This window comes from Monodon monoceros, unplaced genomic scaffold (assembly GCF_005190385.1).
Source record: "Monodon monoceros isolate NGI ecotype Baffin Bay Population unplaced genomic scaffold, NGI_Narwhal_1 Super_Scaffold_6, whole genome shotgun sequence".
NCBI classification, from domain to species: Eukaryota; Metazoa; Chordata; class Mammalia; order Artiodactyla; family Monodontidae; genus Monodon; species Monodon monoceros.
In genome coordinates, this window is record NW_021703783.1 from 37,376,979 (window position 1) to 37,389,774 (window position 12,796).

Below are 12,796 nucleotides of genomic sequence, written 5' to 3' on the forward strand. Positions count from 1 at the left end.
TCCCCCAGAGGAAGTGCGGGAGGGCAGTGGCCTTGGATTTTGACTTGCGGCAAATGGCAGAGAAGAGGGAGCTGCTTTGTCACTCACTGAGGGATGCTTCCTCTTACCTCCTCTCCTTTGGGGATTCGCCGGCTGGAGATGATGATGATTTTGTCCTCCTTGTCAAATGTCACAACTTCCGCCACACAGTTAGGGGCACAGGAATGGTTAATGTACCTAGGCAGTGGGACAAAGTCAGAAACGCCGAGCAACTGGGTTGGATGGTTCTGGTTCCCTGTTGGCCCACCCCCAGGATGCCACCCTCGGGGACTCTTAAATCCCTTCTTACTCATCCCTCTCTCACCTGGCAGGGCCTCCGGTCAACGTAGCATCAATGACATGTTCGTTGTTTATTCGAAACATGTAGATGCCTCGATTCTAGAAAGGCAGAGGTTGCAGAGGAAGGGGCAAGAATATCAGAGAACGGCAGCGGCGGTGGCGAGATCAAGGAGTGGACTTGGGCAGTGGGCTTCTCTTCATTTCCTATTCTTCCGTTCTCCTGCCTCTCCCCTCCTCTTCCCACAGCTTTCCACCTGCTCCTCTGGCCCCAATCCTGCCCCTTGCCCCTTGGCTAAGTGTGGACCACCACACACCATGATGGCCCCTCTGCCAGCCCATACCTGCTCCTCATAGATTTTCTCCCGCCGGTTGGCCACCTCATTGCGAATGATGGTGCCAATGTACTCAATGACCATTGTGTGCTTTTCTAGGTCCTTGGCCGCATAGAGCCCCAGGCCCTGGATACGGGAGCGAGCCAGATATACATTGTTCTTCCACTCAGTGCGGAGCCGCCGGTACTGAGATGACTTCGAGTGCACAAACTGTTTGCTGTACGGGGTGTTGGTCTCGCCTGTGAAGGTGCTCTGATATGCCTTGGACATGCTGGTGCTGTTCAGAGTGTGGGGCCTGGGAGGTGATATAGTCCATGACAAGACAGCTCTCCCCCAGACCAGGCACACGCCACCCGCTTCCTCCCTGGGTTGTGCAACGCTCCAGTTAGGGGCACTTGCTGCCTTGGGAATGGAGTAGAGGCATCTGAGTCTTGGCCTTGGTGAGGCAGCAACTAGCTATGGGGACCCTTCCAACAGCCTGGGTGGCAAAGAAAGCCCAGGATGGGGGGTGGGGTGGGGCATGGAGGAAGGGAAGGGGCACTGATTCCCCTACACTGAGCCCGCTCTCCCATCTCCCCACCTTCTACCACCCTCCTGCCAAACCAGACTCAAGGCTATGCTCAAGACCTCTGGGAGGTCTTCCCCAAGCAGCCCAGGCCTGGAATTTAAGCTCATCATTTGTTCAAATATCTGAGTCCTACTTCCTGCTCATACTGGAAGCTCTGAAAATGGGGGCCATGTCTACCACATTGGGCTGGATTTTAATTAAAATTGGCTCTGAATTCATAGCCAAAAGGTAGCATCCTTTCCTTTCTTTAGACTGTCCTCTTCTCTGACGTAACGTTGGGCTCTGTGCAGATGGCTCAGTGCAGGGGAATGACTGCTGCCTAGGAGGATGCCTGTTCACCACCCTAGGGCACCAGCCAAATTCTTGCCCACCCCAGAGCAGTGGTTTTCAAACTGGTTCTTTTTTTATACAGAAGAAATCTTTTTGTTTTTTTCTTTAACAAAACATTACCGGAACTCCCATACATAAACTAGATGGAAAAGGAACTCTTCTGGTTGAATCCAATTTGGGGAAGGGGGAGTTATTATGCATGGAGAGGGCCAAGTTCTGCCTACTCAGTTTATGTGTTCCAGGGCTTTCTGGAACACGCACAGTTTGAAAACCACTGTTGTAGAGCATCAAGGACCAGGGCTGGCTGCGGTAGAGTCTGACGCTCTACAACAGCCTGAGGAGCAACCGAAGGCCTTCAAGAAAGCCCTCCTAGCGTGGATTTTGCCTCCCTCTACCCAGGGACCAAGGTCAGCCTACTGCGGTACACAGCAAGAACAGTGGACCACAAGTCAAGAGGTACGGCTCTGGTCCCAGCTGTGACCTTTGTCTAGTCACTTAAATCTTTCTGGGTCTCAGTTTTCTCAGCTGTAAAATGGGGATCATACCACCTGCCCTACCTACCTCATAAGGTTGTTGTGAGGATCAAATGAGATAATGGATGTGAAAACGCTTTGAAAAAAAAAGTATAAAGTGCTATACAAATGTAAGGTTTTATTATTTTCCCTATTATATTCCTAATTATTTATTTTTGACACCAACTCAGTCTGGGGAAGGGAAGGCGAACCTAGCACTCAGGGGGCGTCTGTCTGAGGTTTGGGAGAATCACAGGCCCCCTGGAAGCAAAACAGGAAAGGAAGGTGGTGACTGGGTCGTTTATACATTTCATATGATTTCACCACTGTCTGCCCAGAACCTCCCCAACGGCCATTCCCAGAGTGCCCAAGATAAGTCTATGTCTAGACTGCAGGTCAACCCAGAATACCTGAGCAGGCTCGGGGAGGAAAGGGATACCCTAGTGATACCTGCGCACCCTCTAATCAGGAGGCCTAGAGTGAACCCCCAGCCTCTCCAAGGGAACTCTGATCTGTAACCCCAAACACTTGTAATTGGCCAGAGGGTCCCTACCAACCCCCCACAAGCTCACCGTTTGTAGTGTGTGAGGATTTTAGGCTCTGATCGAGCACAACCAGTGGGGTTGATCATGAGTGGCAGCTCCATCAGGGGGTGGCGTCCATAGCGGAATAAATAATTTTGACAGCTTTCCACTCCAGGCAGCTGTGGGCACAGGTCATGCTCACTTTAGCCTGAGCACTTCTGGGGCAGAACCAACCTTCCCCACGCCCACCTGCCCCCACCCCTGGCCCCTTCCTTACTGATTCAGCTATGCGCAGCACAGCGTGCACGGTCAGCCCAAAGAGCTCCTCGCCTTTCAGGTACTCAGGGAAGAGCCGCAGCATGTCAGCCTCTTTTCTCATGGCAGCCACAGGCTCAATGATGCGATTCCACACAGCTAAGAGGCAAGGAAAGAGAGCAGCCCTCAGAGGCAACTTCTGCTCACTGACCTCGGCCCTAACCTCCACCTGAAGCTACATTTGTTTTCTGTAGCCTGCCCACCTTGCTGTCAGAAGGGTGTGTGGTTCTTCAGGAGCCCCTCTTGGCCTCCCAATCTCAGTCTCCCTCAACAAGCCAGGAGGCTTCCCACCCTGGAGGGGCATCAGAGAGCCTTGTGACACAGAAACATGAACCCAGGGCCCAGGATACCCAGCACAGGCATGTTTTGGAGTTGAGAAGACTTGGGTTCAAGTTCTAATATTGGCCATGGGACCTTAAGGCCAATACTTAAATCTCTCCACTACTCGGTTTCTCTATGTGTAAAACTTGGCATAATAAGAGTACTCGGCTTGCAGGGTTTTGTGTGAACAAAATAACCCGTAAAAATCACTCAGCTTAGTTTATGGCACACAGCACATGCTCACTACAATGTAACTCTTACTGTTACTTTTATCAGTAACACTGAAACTAAGATCAAGATCTTATCCAGGGAAAAGCAACCATAAGGAACTCAAGGCTAGAATCAGATTGGGTGAGCTGGAAGACGGAGTCTCAGAACTGTATCCTTTAGATCCACTGAGTTAGGAGAAGGAGCTGACATACGTGTAGTCAGACAAGCAAAATACCCTCAATCACAAGGGAATTCAAGGTGACTGAGCGGTCAAAACACTTTCTCTGGAGATCTTCAAGAGACCTCTGCCTGCCCTAAGTGGGAGAGAAAGATCACTCATGAGGAGCCTGCAGGTCTCTTCTCAACACCGTAAAGGGGACGCTGGGAGACACTTGCCCAATTCCGTATTACCACTTCAAGGGCCCCGTGCTCACCCTGGGGAGAGGCGTCAGTGAAGACCAGGTCCTCCAGGCCCTGCTCCATGACTTTGATCACAAACTCCGGCCGCCCGTTGTTCTCGCCGATGGAGCAGCGGTAGCAGCAGCGGCGGTTGTTAGTACGGAGGCTCCAGTAGATGCGTGTGGCCTCGTAGCCCACGGGATAGAGGGCGGTGGCACTGTGGAAGTCGGCCATCTGGTGGGGCAGCAGCTGTCCGATGGCGTGGAACACAAGGCCCCCTACACGGAACATGTGCAGCCGCTCCCCCCGCTGGATGATGCTGGCGATTTGCTTCACCTCATCTCGCTCAATGTAGACCCGCCGGAAGACAGCAAAAGAGCTCAGCTCCTGCTCGCAGGGCCCCTTGATCTTATGCATCGGACACAGCATGGTCTTGTCCTTGAAGAACATGCACTTGGCGCGGATGGCGCAGGCAAAGTGGTAGACGCTGGGGCAACGCATGCGATTGCAGCTGCTGGTGGCACCAGTGCGCTGGCACAGGGAGCACTTGGTGAGCAGTCCTCGGTGCAGGGCAACCTCCACGTTCATCAGTGCCCCACCCTGGGTCTCATATACCTCCGTGGACCACAGGGCACAGTTGAGGTGCACCCACAAGTCCAGGTCCAGGTTCAGCAGGCGAGCGGGCCCATCCGTGGCCCCATCCCCCTCCTCATGACAGAAGCAGCAGCGCCGCATGTCTCGAGGCACCTTGTCAGGTCGCAGGGCTGTGCCAAGCTGCTCCATAAACTCTGCCACTTCCCGCTCATCCTCCTGCCGCACACCACCCTTCTGGATGGTCAGCAGCAGCCGGAGACGCTTCCAGCGCACCCCCTTCCACTTCTTGAGGCGAGGGGGCCGGGAATCTTCGCCTTCCTCAGAAGGCCGGGCTCGGGGCTTGGGCCGGGCTGATTCAGGGGACGAGGCAAGTGGCAGAGGCGAGGGGACTGGTGGCTCAGCTGAGGGTTCAGCTGGAAGTTCAGCCAAGGGTTCAGCAGGGGGGCTGGCAGGAGAGGGTGCCAAAGGGGAAGGGGGTGGGGAGGGTGCTTCAGGAGGCGGGGCCGAGAGCTGCCGCACGTCCAGGTTGGAGACGTTGTAGGTGTAGCTGTGCTGGGTGGGTGGCTCTGGGGCAGGGCTCTCCTATATGGGAAGACGCCCTGTACCATTAGTGCCAGCTCCTCGCTGAACTAGTCACCTCTCTCCTCCCACCCAGATTCCACTCGCCCAAAAGCCCTGTGCCTTCTCGGTCCTAGCCAGACACCCACCCCTTTCCCGTCAACAGACCCACCTGTTTGAGGAGGCTCAAGATGTCCAACTGGCTCTTGAGGGTATAGCCGGGCAACACAGCATCAAACTGCTTCAGCCAATCAGGGCCAGCTTCTGGGCTCTTGCCTCCCAGACCCTTTTCTTTCCCACCTGCAGGAAGGAAGGGGTCAGAGCCTCCCACCAGAATCATTCCCTGCAGGTCCCAAGGAGTTTTCCTGCCAAACTCACCAGGGCCCTCAGCTTCCCCCTTCTTAGGCTCAATGCCTGCCCGGGCAGGGCTCTCTGGGAACAGCACCTCATAGGAGTTGGGGATCTTCATGCTTAGTAGCTCTGCCACTGCCACCATCACACCATTCAGGTTCTGCCAGGGCAGGAAAGGGGATGGGACAGCCGTGTCAGCAGAGTGTGTGGAGTGAGAACTACCACCAGCTTGGTAGGGACAAGGACACTCAGGAGGCAACTCCCCAGGTGGCCATGTGCCATCAGTCTTGCCCCTGTGCCATCCAGCTCTTCTCATACGTTTCCTTTACGGGCAGCCTCTCCCTAACCGCTGTGGGTACTAACGGGAGCTCCACAGAAAGAGACCTGTGTCTGCTGGGTTTGGGAAATGACACACACTACATCCACTACATGGAAATTCACGATACACATTAGCAAAGTAAAGGATCTGAAGAGTCTTGTAATAAAGAAAGCTGTTTTGCTATTTTAACTGGGATTTCCAGTTTCCTTTGACCGCAAAACCCTGATAACATTTTCAAAAAACCAGAATTCCACCCAGTGTGACTGGGGACATGCCGTTTTGTAGCACTCGTCGCATTATACACACTCTCCTATTTGTTGACTTGTGTCTTTACCACTGAACTGTGAGCCCCTTGAGGGCAGGGACCCCTTGTGCTACATTTTTCCTAATCCCACAGTCCAGCTCAGGCTTTCATACACTGTAGGTCCTCAATACATAGTTTTAAATGATTGTATTTAACCAGAGAAGCTCCCGGGACTGCCCACTGACCAGCATCCCCTTGGCCTCCGAGGCACCCCCAGGAACATACCTTGGCAGCAGCGGCAGAAACCGTCAGCATGACTGACACCTCGCTCCCTTTGCCCTTCTCCCAAGTTGTGGCAGGCAGCTTCCCAGGGGCCTCCAGGTCCAGGGCCCCATAAGGTTTGCTGTCTGGGAAGACTGAAGGAGAAAGAGGGACCTGTGTAAGCTCCTGCTGCCTCTCTCCCCAACCTCTGACAATGCAGCCCGGCCTGGCCAGGACCGGTCCATGCCCGGAGCAACCTCTACCTGGGATGCTGGCCCGAGGAATGATGGGGATGACGGGGGAGAGAGCCCGGTCATCCTGCTCCCACCGGCCTGAGCCCAGCTGAGGGAAACGAGGGGCTTCCTCCCCCAGGATGCTCTCGGGGGACGAAGCTGGCACAATGCTGTCAGGAGAATCGCTGTCCTCGTCACTCTCCATCCTGTGGGCCAAAAGCAGACATCCATTGCTAAGGCCCTACAGATGCCACCTCCCAAATCTAGAGATTAGTAGATGTCACAGCCCTGCTTGAAATCTGCCACTGTCCAAGGGAAAAATAAGGCGACCCGCCCGCACCCCAATTCCTCATCCCCATTTCTGGTCCCGCCCGCACCTGACATCCTCAGTCTGATTGTGAGGGGGCGTAGGCAAGGCGGCCAGCAGGTCTAGACTCTTCACCTCTGAAGCATCTGAGGGGCAGGTGGGAGAAGAAAAGTCAGGCTGAGGGTGGCCAGAGCCCATGGCGCTTTCTCCCACATGTTTCAGGCCTAACTAGTACAAGACCTAGCTTAGCTATCATGACCACTGTCTACCCATCCACCCACCTACCAGTTTAGGGCAGACAACCTATATTTACTGAGCCTTTCTAAAGAGGTACTCTGTAAGTACCTTCTTTGTTTATAGTCTTTTAGCGACTCCATTAGGCGAGCACTATTTTTATTCCACAGTGAGAAAACTGAGGCTCACACAAGTCAATCAGTTTGGCTGCAGTAACACAGCTAAATCAATGCAGGAGCCAGGATTCAAGTCCAGATCTGACTGTAGTTCGTACCCGCTGGGTAAGGAAGCTGGGCTATTCCCTGTAAGTGAAAGCCTCATAAATACGCTCCCTGTCCTGTTGCCTTTGCTCTAGACTCCAGAAACCAACCACTGCCTCCAACAAATCAGTCCTGAAGAGGCCCTTCTTATCTCAAGGACCCTGTAGTGCACGCACACAGAGCAACACACAGCCCGCTCCTATCTTAAGCTGTACCACATGACCCCAGCCACCCAGACCCAGCAGAGGAGGAGAAGCTCACTCCGTTCCTGACTTACCCCTCAGCGTCCCTTCAGCATCCCGGGCAGAGGTGGCGTCCTTGGGGTGCTCCCCCAGCTCCTCAGATGGAGTGGCGCCATTCACCATCTTCTGCTGCACCGACGGGGGTGGGGTGGGGGGCAGCGACGAGGGTGGTGTCGGCGGGTTACTCAGGTTATTCTGGGGGTGGGGGTGGGGTGTTGTGTGCAAGATGGCATAGGGAGACTGACATGATCTCCTGGCCCTACACGATACCAGCAATTTCCACAAGTCTGCCATCCCCATCTCCACCTCCCCAGGAACCTCATCGTCCCCAAAAGGTACTGCCATTTTTCTGACCTTGGTAAGCAGCTGGGAATAGTAGTCAGGGCCTGTGGGCAGCGTCCCACTTCCAAAGGCCCCCCTCAGCTGGCACTGCCCATTGACTGGGCAGCCGCTGCCAAAGGGAGCAAAGAGGCTAAAATTGGCGGTGATGGTAGGCTCCGTGAGGGGCAGCAGGGACAGCTCCTAGGAGGGGCGAGATGACAAGATTGGAAACCTGCAGCGTGTACATCTCTGCTACTGCACAGGTGGGGGCCAGGCTGCCCCCTATCCTGGGACGGGACCAGGGGACTGGCTCCTGGGGGTCACCTGTTTCAGCTGTTTCAGCAGGGCCTCGCTGGCCCTGACCCCGTCCTCCTTCCGCAGCTTCTTTCGGGAGCTCACCAACCTGTCGCTTGCCTTCTGTACCCTCTTGGGCTTCGGTGTCAAAGGCTTCCTTGCTGCTGTATCCTAAGCCAGATAAACCCACGGTGAAGGCCGCCGTCCCCCTCGGAGCCCTCACCTCATTTCACCCAGACCTGTTCACTCTGCCCCCGGGCTCCAGGCCCCGCACCGTCTGCTCCACTCCAGCTAGAGTACTCACCTCCTTGTTGCTGGGGGTACCCTGTAGTTTCTGCTCCAGCCCAGCCAGCTTGCTGTCAATGTGCCCGTTGATCTCAGCTCGCAGCCCCTCGGGCCCCCGCCCAGTGCCGAGTTGCACGTTCTTTGCTCGTAGAAGCTTCTGCAAGAGCAGATGCCCGGCCTCTGAGCGAGGGCCTGCCAGCAGGAGGTGGTTGCTGGTACCTGGTGCCCCTATTGGCTCTCCGTTGGCCTCCCTCTTCACTGCCTGGGCTCCCAGGGCACATGGCTCTTCCCGAGGCTCCTGCTTGATGCTGAGATGGGGTGGCTCGGGTACCACCTGCCCATTCACCTGCTCCAGATGCCCAGGTACCAGGCTGCTTTGGTCCGGCTTCTGGGCTTCCGCTAGGTTGTCTGGGGGGTCCCAAGGTCCCAGCCCCTTGCCAAAGAAGGTATCTGCAAGCTGGGCAGCAGCAGGTGAGACTCTCCCAGGAGGCAGCTCCAAGGGTGGCCCCTGGGGTTTTGGGGTTCCTGGTTGGGTGGTAGGGAGCTGGGCCTCAGAGGGAAGCTGGGAGCTGGGGGAAGGTAACTGTGAGGAAGGTCTCTTTGGCTCTTGGGGGCTGGATGGTGGAGGCGTGGGAAGGACAGGGCCAAGGACTGGTCCTGTGGATAAGGCTCCTTGTGGGGCGGGGAGCCGGGGTGGGCCCTGAGGTCGAAGCCCTGCCCCCAGCTCCTGAAGAGGGCCTGTCTGGGATCCAGGGAAGCCCCCGAGTTGGGGCTGGCGGCCCAGGAGGCCCTGGAGGGGAGAGGGCTGGGCCCCAGGCTCCTGGTAGGGCAGGGCCTGGCGCGCTGCCTGACCCTGCTGTAGCTGCCGCTGCATGAGGAGCGCCTGTAGCTGCTGCTGCTGCTGAGGACTCAAGTGCCGCAGCTGTGGGTTTTTGGCCAGGACTCCTTGAAGCTGCGCTCGAAGCTGACCCACTGTAGGCATGACCCCAGCCCCAGGCAGGCTCTGCCCAGACTGGGGGACAGATCCTGGTTTGGCAGGCTGTGGCCCTGCATTATTTTGCATGGGCCGCTCTAGTCCAAGGGGCTGCTGGGAGCTCAGAAGGTTCTGGGTCATGGGTCCAGGCTGTTCCCCTAAGGAAACAGAGGATGGGGCCAGCACGTGGGGCACAGATGAGGCCTCAGAAGATGATCCACTGCCTGGTTGCCCGTGGCTTCCCACACCCGCTGCGTGGAGCAAGTTCACTTGCTGCTGCTGTTGTCCCGGGAGCCTCAGAGGCGGCTGCAGCTGCACAGCGTTGGGCTGAGGCTGGGCCTGGGGTTGGACAAGGAGGAGTTGTGAGTCCCCGGAGAGTGAGGGCTTTACCTCCCCTGGTTCAGTGGCCACTGACTCCGGTACAGTCCCTACTGCTAACGGCCCTCCCTGATGCGTGGAGGGCCCCTCAGTGGCCTCCGGAGGAAGAGCCGCCTCTACAATGTTTTGTTCCTTGCCCGTTAGGATGAGGGTTGGGCCCAGGGCTCCGGGGCTAGAAAAGTGTTGCAGAGGCTTGGCTGGCAGGCCCGGGCCGAGTGCCACTTGCTGCGGCTGCGGCTGCGGCTGCTGAGGAGACAGTAAAGTTCGACTCTGGCTCAAGAGGCCCGTCTGCGGCTGCGGCTGCTGCTGCTGCTGCTGCTGTTGAAGCTGCTGCGGCTGCAGCTGCTGCTGCTGCAAGGAGGCCACGGGCTGAGCACTCAGTTTGGGCTGCCCGCTGTGTGGCATCAGACCCTGCTGAAGATGGGGAAGCCCCGCCATGGATCCCTGCTGTTGGTGCTGCTGCTGCTGCTGCTGCTGCTGCTGGGATGTGACCAGCCGGTGTCCCATAAGGCCCTGACCCTGCTGTGCCAGCTGGGGGGAACTTAGCACCCGGGGCTGGGTCAGGATCACCTGTCTGTGAGGGCCCTGGGGGCCCAGAGCTCCAGGGTGCTGTTGCTGCTGCTGCTGCTGCTGCAACACTGCCACCTGCGCAGGGCCCAGCATGCCCTGGGGCCCCTGGGGTGGCTGGGGGGACAGCTGCTGGACCAGGAGGCCCTGATGGCTGCTGGGAGGCAGAAGCCCTTGGGGCTTGGGACCCAGACCCTGGTTTGCCGGTACCCCCGCGCCCTGCTGCTGTTGCTGCTGGATTGCCACCTGTCCTAAGAGGTGCTGCTGCTGCTGTTGCAGTTTCTGGGCAAGCTGCAGGCGTTGCTGCTGTAGCTGCAGCTGCCTCTCCTGTAAAAGCCTCGAGTCAGGTCCTAGGCCTCGAAGAGCAAGGTTGCCAGGGAAAAAGCCCCCCGAGGGGCCGGCGAGGGCCCCAGCCCCACCAGAATGTTGCTGTTGCTGCTGCTGGGCCAGGGTGGTGTTGAGGAAGGGGCCACCAGGCTGTCCAGGTAGCGCCATGCCCCCGGGGGGCAGGCGAAGACCTGCAGCTTGCCCCCCGGGGGGCCCCTGCGGTGGCTGCAGCCCATGGCCAGGGAGCAGCTGAGCAGGAAGCTTGGTGAGCAGCCGGGGACTCTGGGAAGGGCTAAGGGCCAGTACAGCCGAGTGCTGCTGCTGCTGCTGCTGCTGCTGCTGCTGCTGCTGCTGCTGCTGCTGCTTATTCCGATACTCTGCCATGAGGTTAGTGTGCTCCTTCTGCTGCTTCCGGACCTGACGTGGGAGGGTCAGGAAGGTCAGCCTGGAGCCTGCCCACCCATGCCATCCCTCTTCCCAGGATCCCGGCTGCTAGGCTGAAGTCTGCCTTCCCCACCTGATCCAGCTGTTTCTGGATCTTGCTCTGTTGTTCTGTAACCAGCTTGAGCTTCTCAGCATCAGCCTCTGGGAACTCACGGCCGGCCTTCTTGGCAGTGCGCTGCTTGGCGCACAGAGCTTTCCGGGACTTGCGGTGCACCCCAATCTGCTCCTCTAGCACCTTCAGTTGCATCTGTAGGAGCTGCTGGGTATGGAACAGCCACTCCTCATACTGCCGCTGGTCAGCCTCATCTGGGAAAGGAAGCGGGCGGGTGTCAGGCGATCCAAATCCCTCTTTCCCCACATACCCCAAGCCCCTTCCTTGCACTCTCCTCCCCAGCCCCATACTCACTGATCACTCCCTGGGCAAAAGTGGGTGGATTGGGACGAGGCTGGGAGGGGTCACCGGCACTCCGCTCCTGTGACGAGAGAGACAGCTAAAGGGTCACTGTTCTGTACCAGGCCCTAAGAAGGGTGGCCTGATGGCATAGGACCCAAGCTCCCACTCCCACCTGACCATTTATTTACCTGGCCACTCCCAGCTGCCACGTGGTTCTGCAGGTCACTGCCGGGCCCCCCTGAGAGTCTCTGGGCTAGCAGGGACACTTGCTGCCTGGAGTCCGCCAAAGCAAAGAGGATGTGTCGGTGATGGGGAAAGTTGAAGGGCAAAGAGGTGGGACAACAAGGAAGCAGGATCAGGAAGAACAGGGGAAGGACTGGCAAAAGGAAGGGCCAACCCTCCCACTCTGCAAGTCTTACCTGTTCATACCAGGTGCCACTCCAATGCTGCCCTGAGCCATCACCTTCTTGATGCCTTTCAAAGCAACCATCTTGGCCTTTGCAATAGGATCAATGATATCTTCTGCAGCAAATTTGTCCAGGTCTGGAGAGGGAGGAGCCAAGTGAGCTGGGCACTGAGGTCAATGCCCCATTCCATGTCTGCTGTTCCAACACCTTGACCTCCACTAAGCCAAGCAGAACAACGGCATGGCATGGTGGAAAGACCACTGGACTAGGAGCCCGACAGCATAGGTGACTCAGTTCTATTATTCACAGAACATGTGGCTCCGTTTTTACTCGCACAGTGCTAGGAAAAGGTACTCAGTAAATATCTGTTGAGCCGATATATCAATGTCATTTCACCTCTTTGGGCCTCAGTTTACTCTTCTATTTTGTAGAGATCATGATTCCTTATTCTGCTCACCTCATAGAGCTACTGAGAGGATCAAATGTGACCAGAATACGAGTACACTTTATGACCTAGAAAGCATTCTTCAAAAGTAGTGTTCTTAGGGCAACTAAGCGCAGCCCAAGAACCCAAGATGCAGGCACTGTGCCAAAGCCCAACGCCAGAGCTGTTTTGGGCACAACACGCGTCACCTACAGACCACTCTTCTGCCTGTCCAGGATGCTGGGCAGGAAAAGAGAAACCAGCAGCCACCAAAAACTTAAATCTTCCTAAAATCCTGTACATTATATATTTCTCCACTGCTCAGAAAGCTTAACTGACTCCCTACTTTTTTTTTCTTTTTTTGGCCCCGCCGAGCGGCATGGGGGGGGGTCTTAGTTCCCCAGTCAGGGATCGAACCCTCGCGCCCTGTATTGGAAGCACAGTCTTAACCACTGGACTGCCAGGGAAGTCCCCTGACCCCCTACTTTTAAGAGGACTAACCCAACTCCCTCTCCTGGTTATTTTGAGGCAGTAAAACAGTTAAGAGGAT

General features: G+C 56.6%; 1 protein-coding gene across 6 annotated transcripts in view; it reads right to left on the minus strand.

Annotated features, from left to right (window-relative positions):
* KMT2D (lysine methyltransferase 2D) overlaps positions 1-12,796 on the minus strand; it is a 37,285-nt gene that overhangs the window by 1,315 nt on the left and 23,174 nt on the right. For all 6 annotated transcript variants that reach the window (XM_029204432.1, XM_029204428.1, XM_029204429.1 and 3 more), the window contains 19 exons: positions 11,835-11,958; positions 11,604-11,688; positions 11,428-11,494; positions 11,095-11,327; positions 8,352-10,994; positions 8,078-8,218; positions 7,787-7,954; positions 7,468-7,627; positions 6,767-6,842; positions 6,420-6,595; positions 6,181-6,311; positions 5,360-5,492; positions 5,154-5,281; positions 3,865-5,005; positions 2,862-2,998; positions 2,633-2,763; positions 660-945; positions 344-417; positions 108-216 (listed from right to left, as the gene is read on the minus strand). In XM_029204432.1, coding sequence (XP_029060265.1) covers positions 108-216; positions 344-417; positions 660-945; positions 2,633-2,763; positions 2,862-2,998; positions 3,865-5,005; positions 5,154-5,281; positions 5,360-5,492; positions 6,181-6,311; positions 6,420-6,595; positions 6,767-6,842; positions 7,468-7,627; positions 7,787-7,954; positions 8,078-8,218; positions 8,352-10,994; positions 11,095-11,327; positions 11,428-11,494; positions 11,604-11,688; positions 11,835-11,958 — 6,143 coding nt within the window. The remainder of the gene's footprint in view (positions 1-107; positions 217-343; positions 418-659; positions 946-2,632; positions 2,764-2,861; positions 2,999-3,864; positions 5,006-5,153; positions 5,282-5,359; positions 5,493-6,180; positions 6,312-6,419; positions 6,596-6,766; positions 6,843-7,467; positions 7,628-7,786; positions 7,955-8,077; positions 8,219-8,351; positions 10,995-11,094; positions 11,328-11,427; positions 11,495-11,603; positions 11,689-11,834; positions 11,959-12,796) is intronic.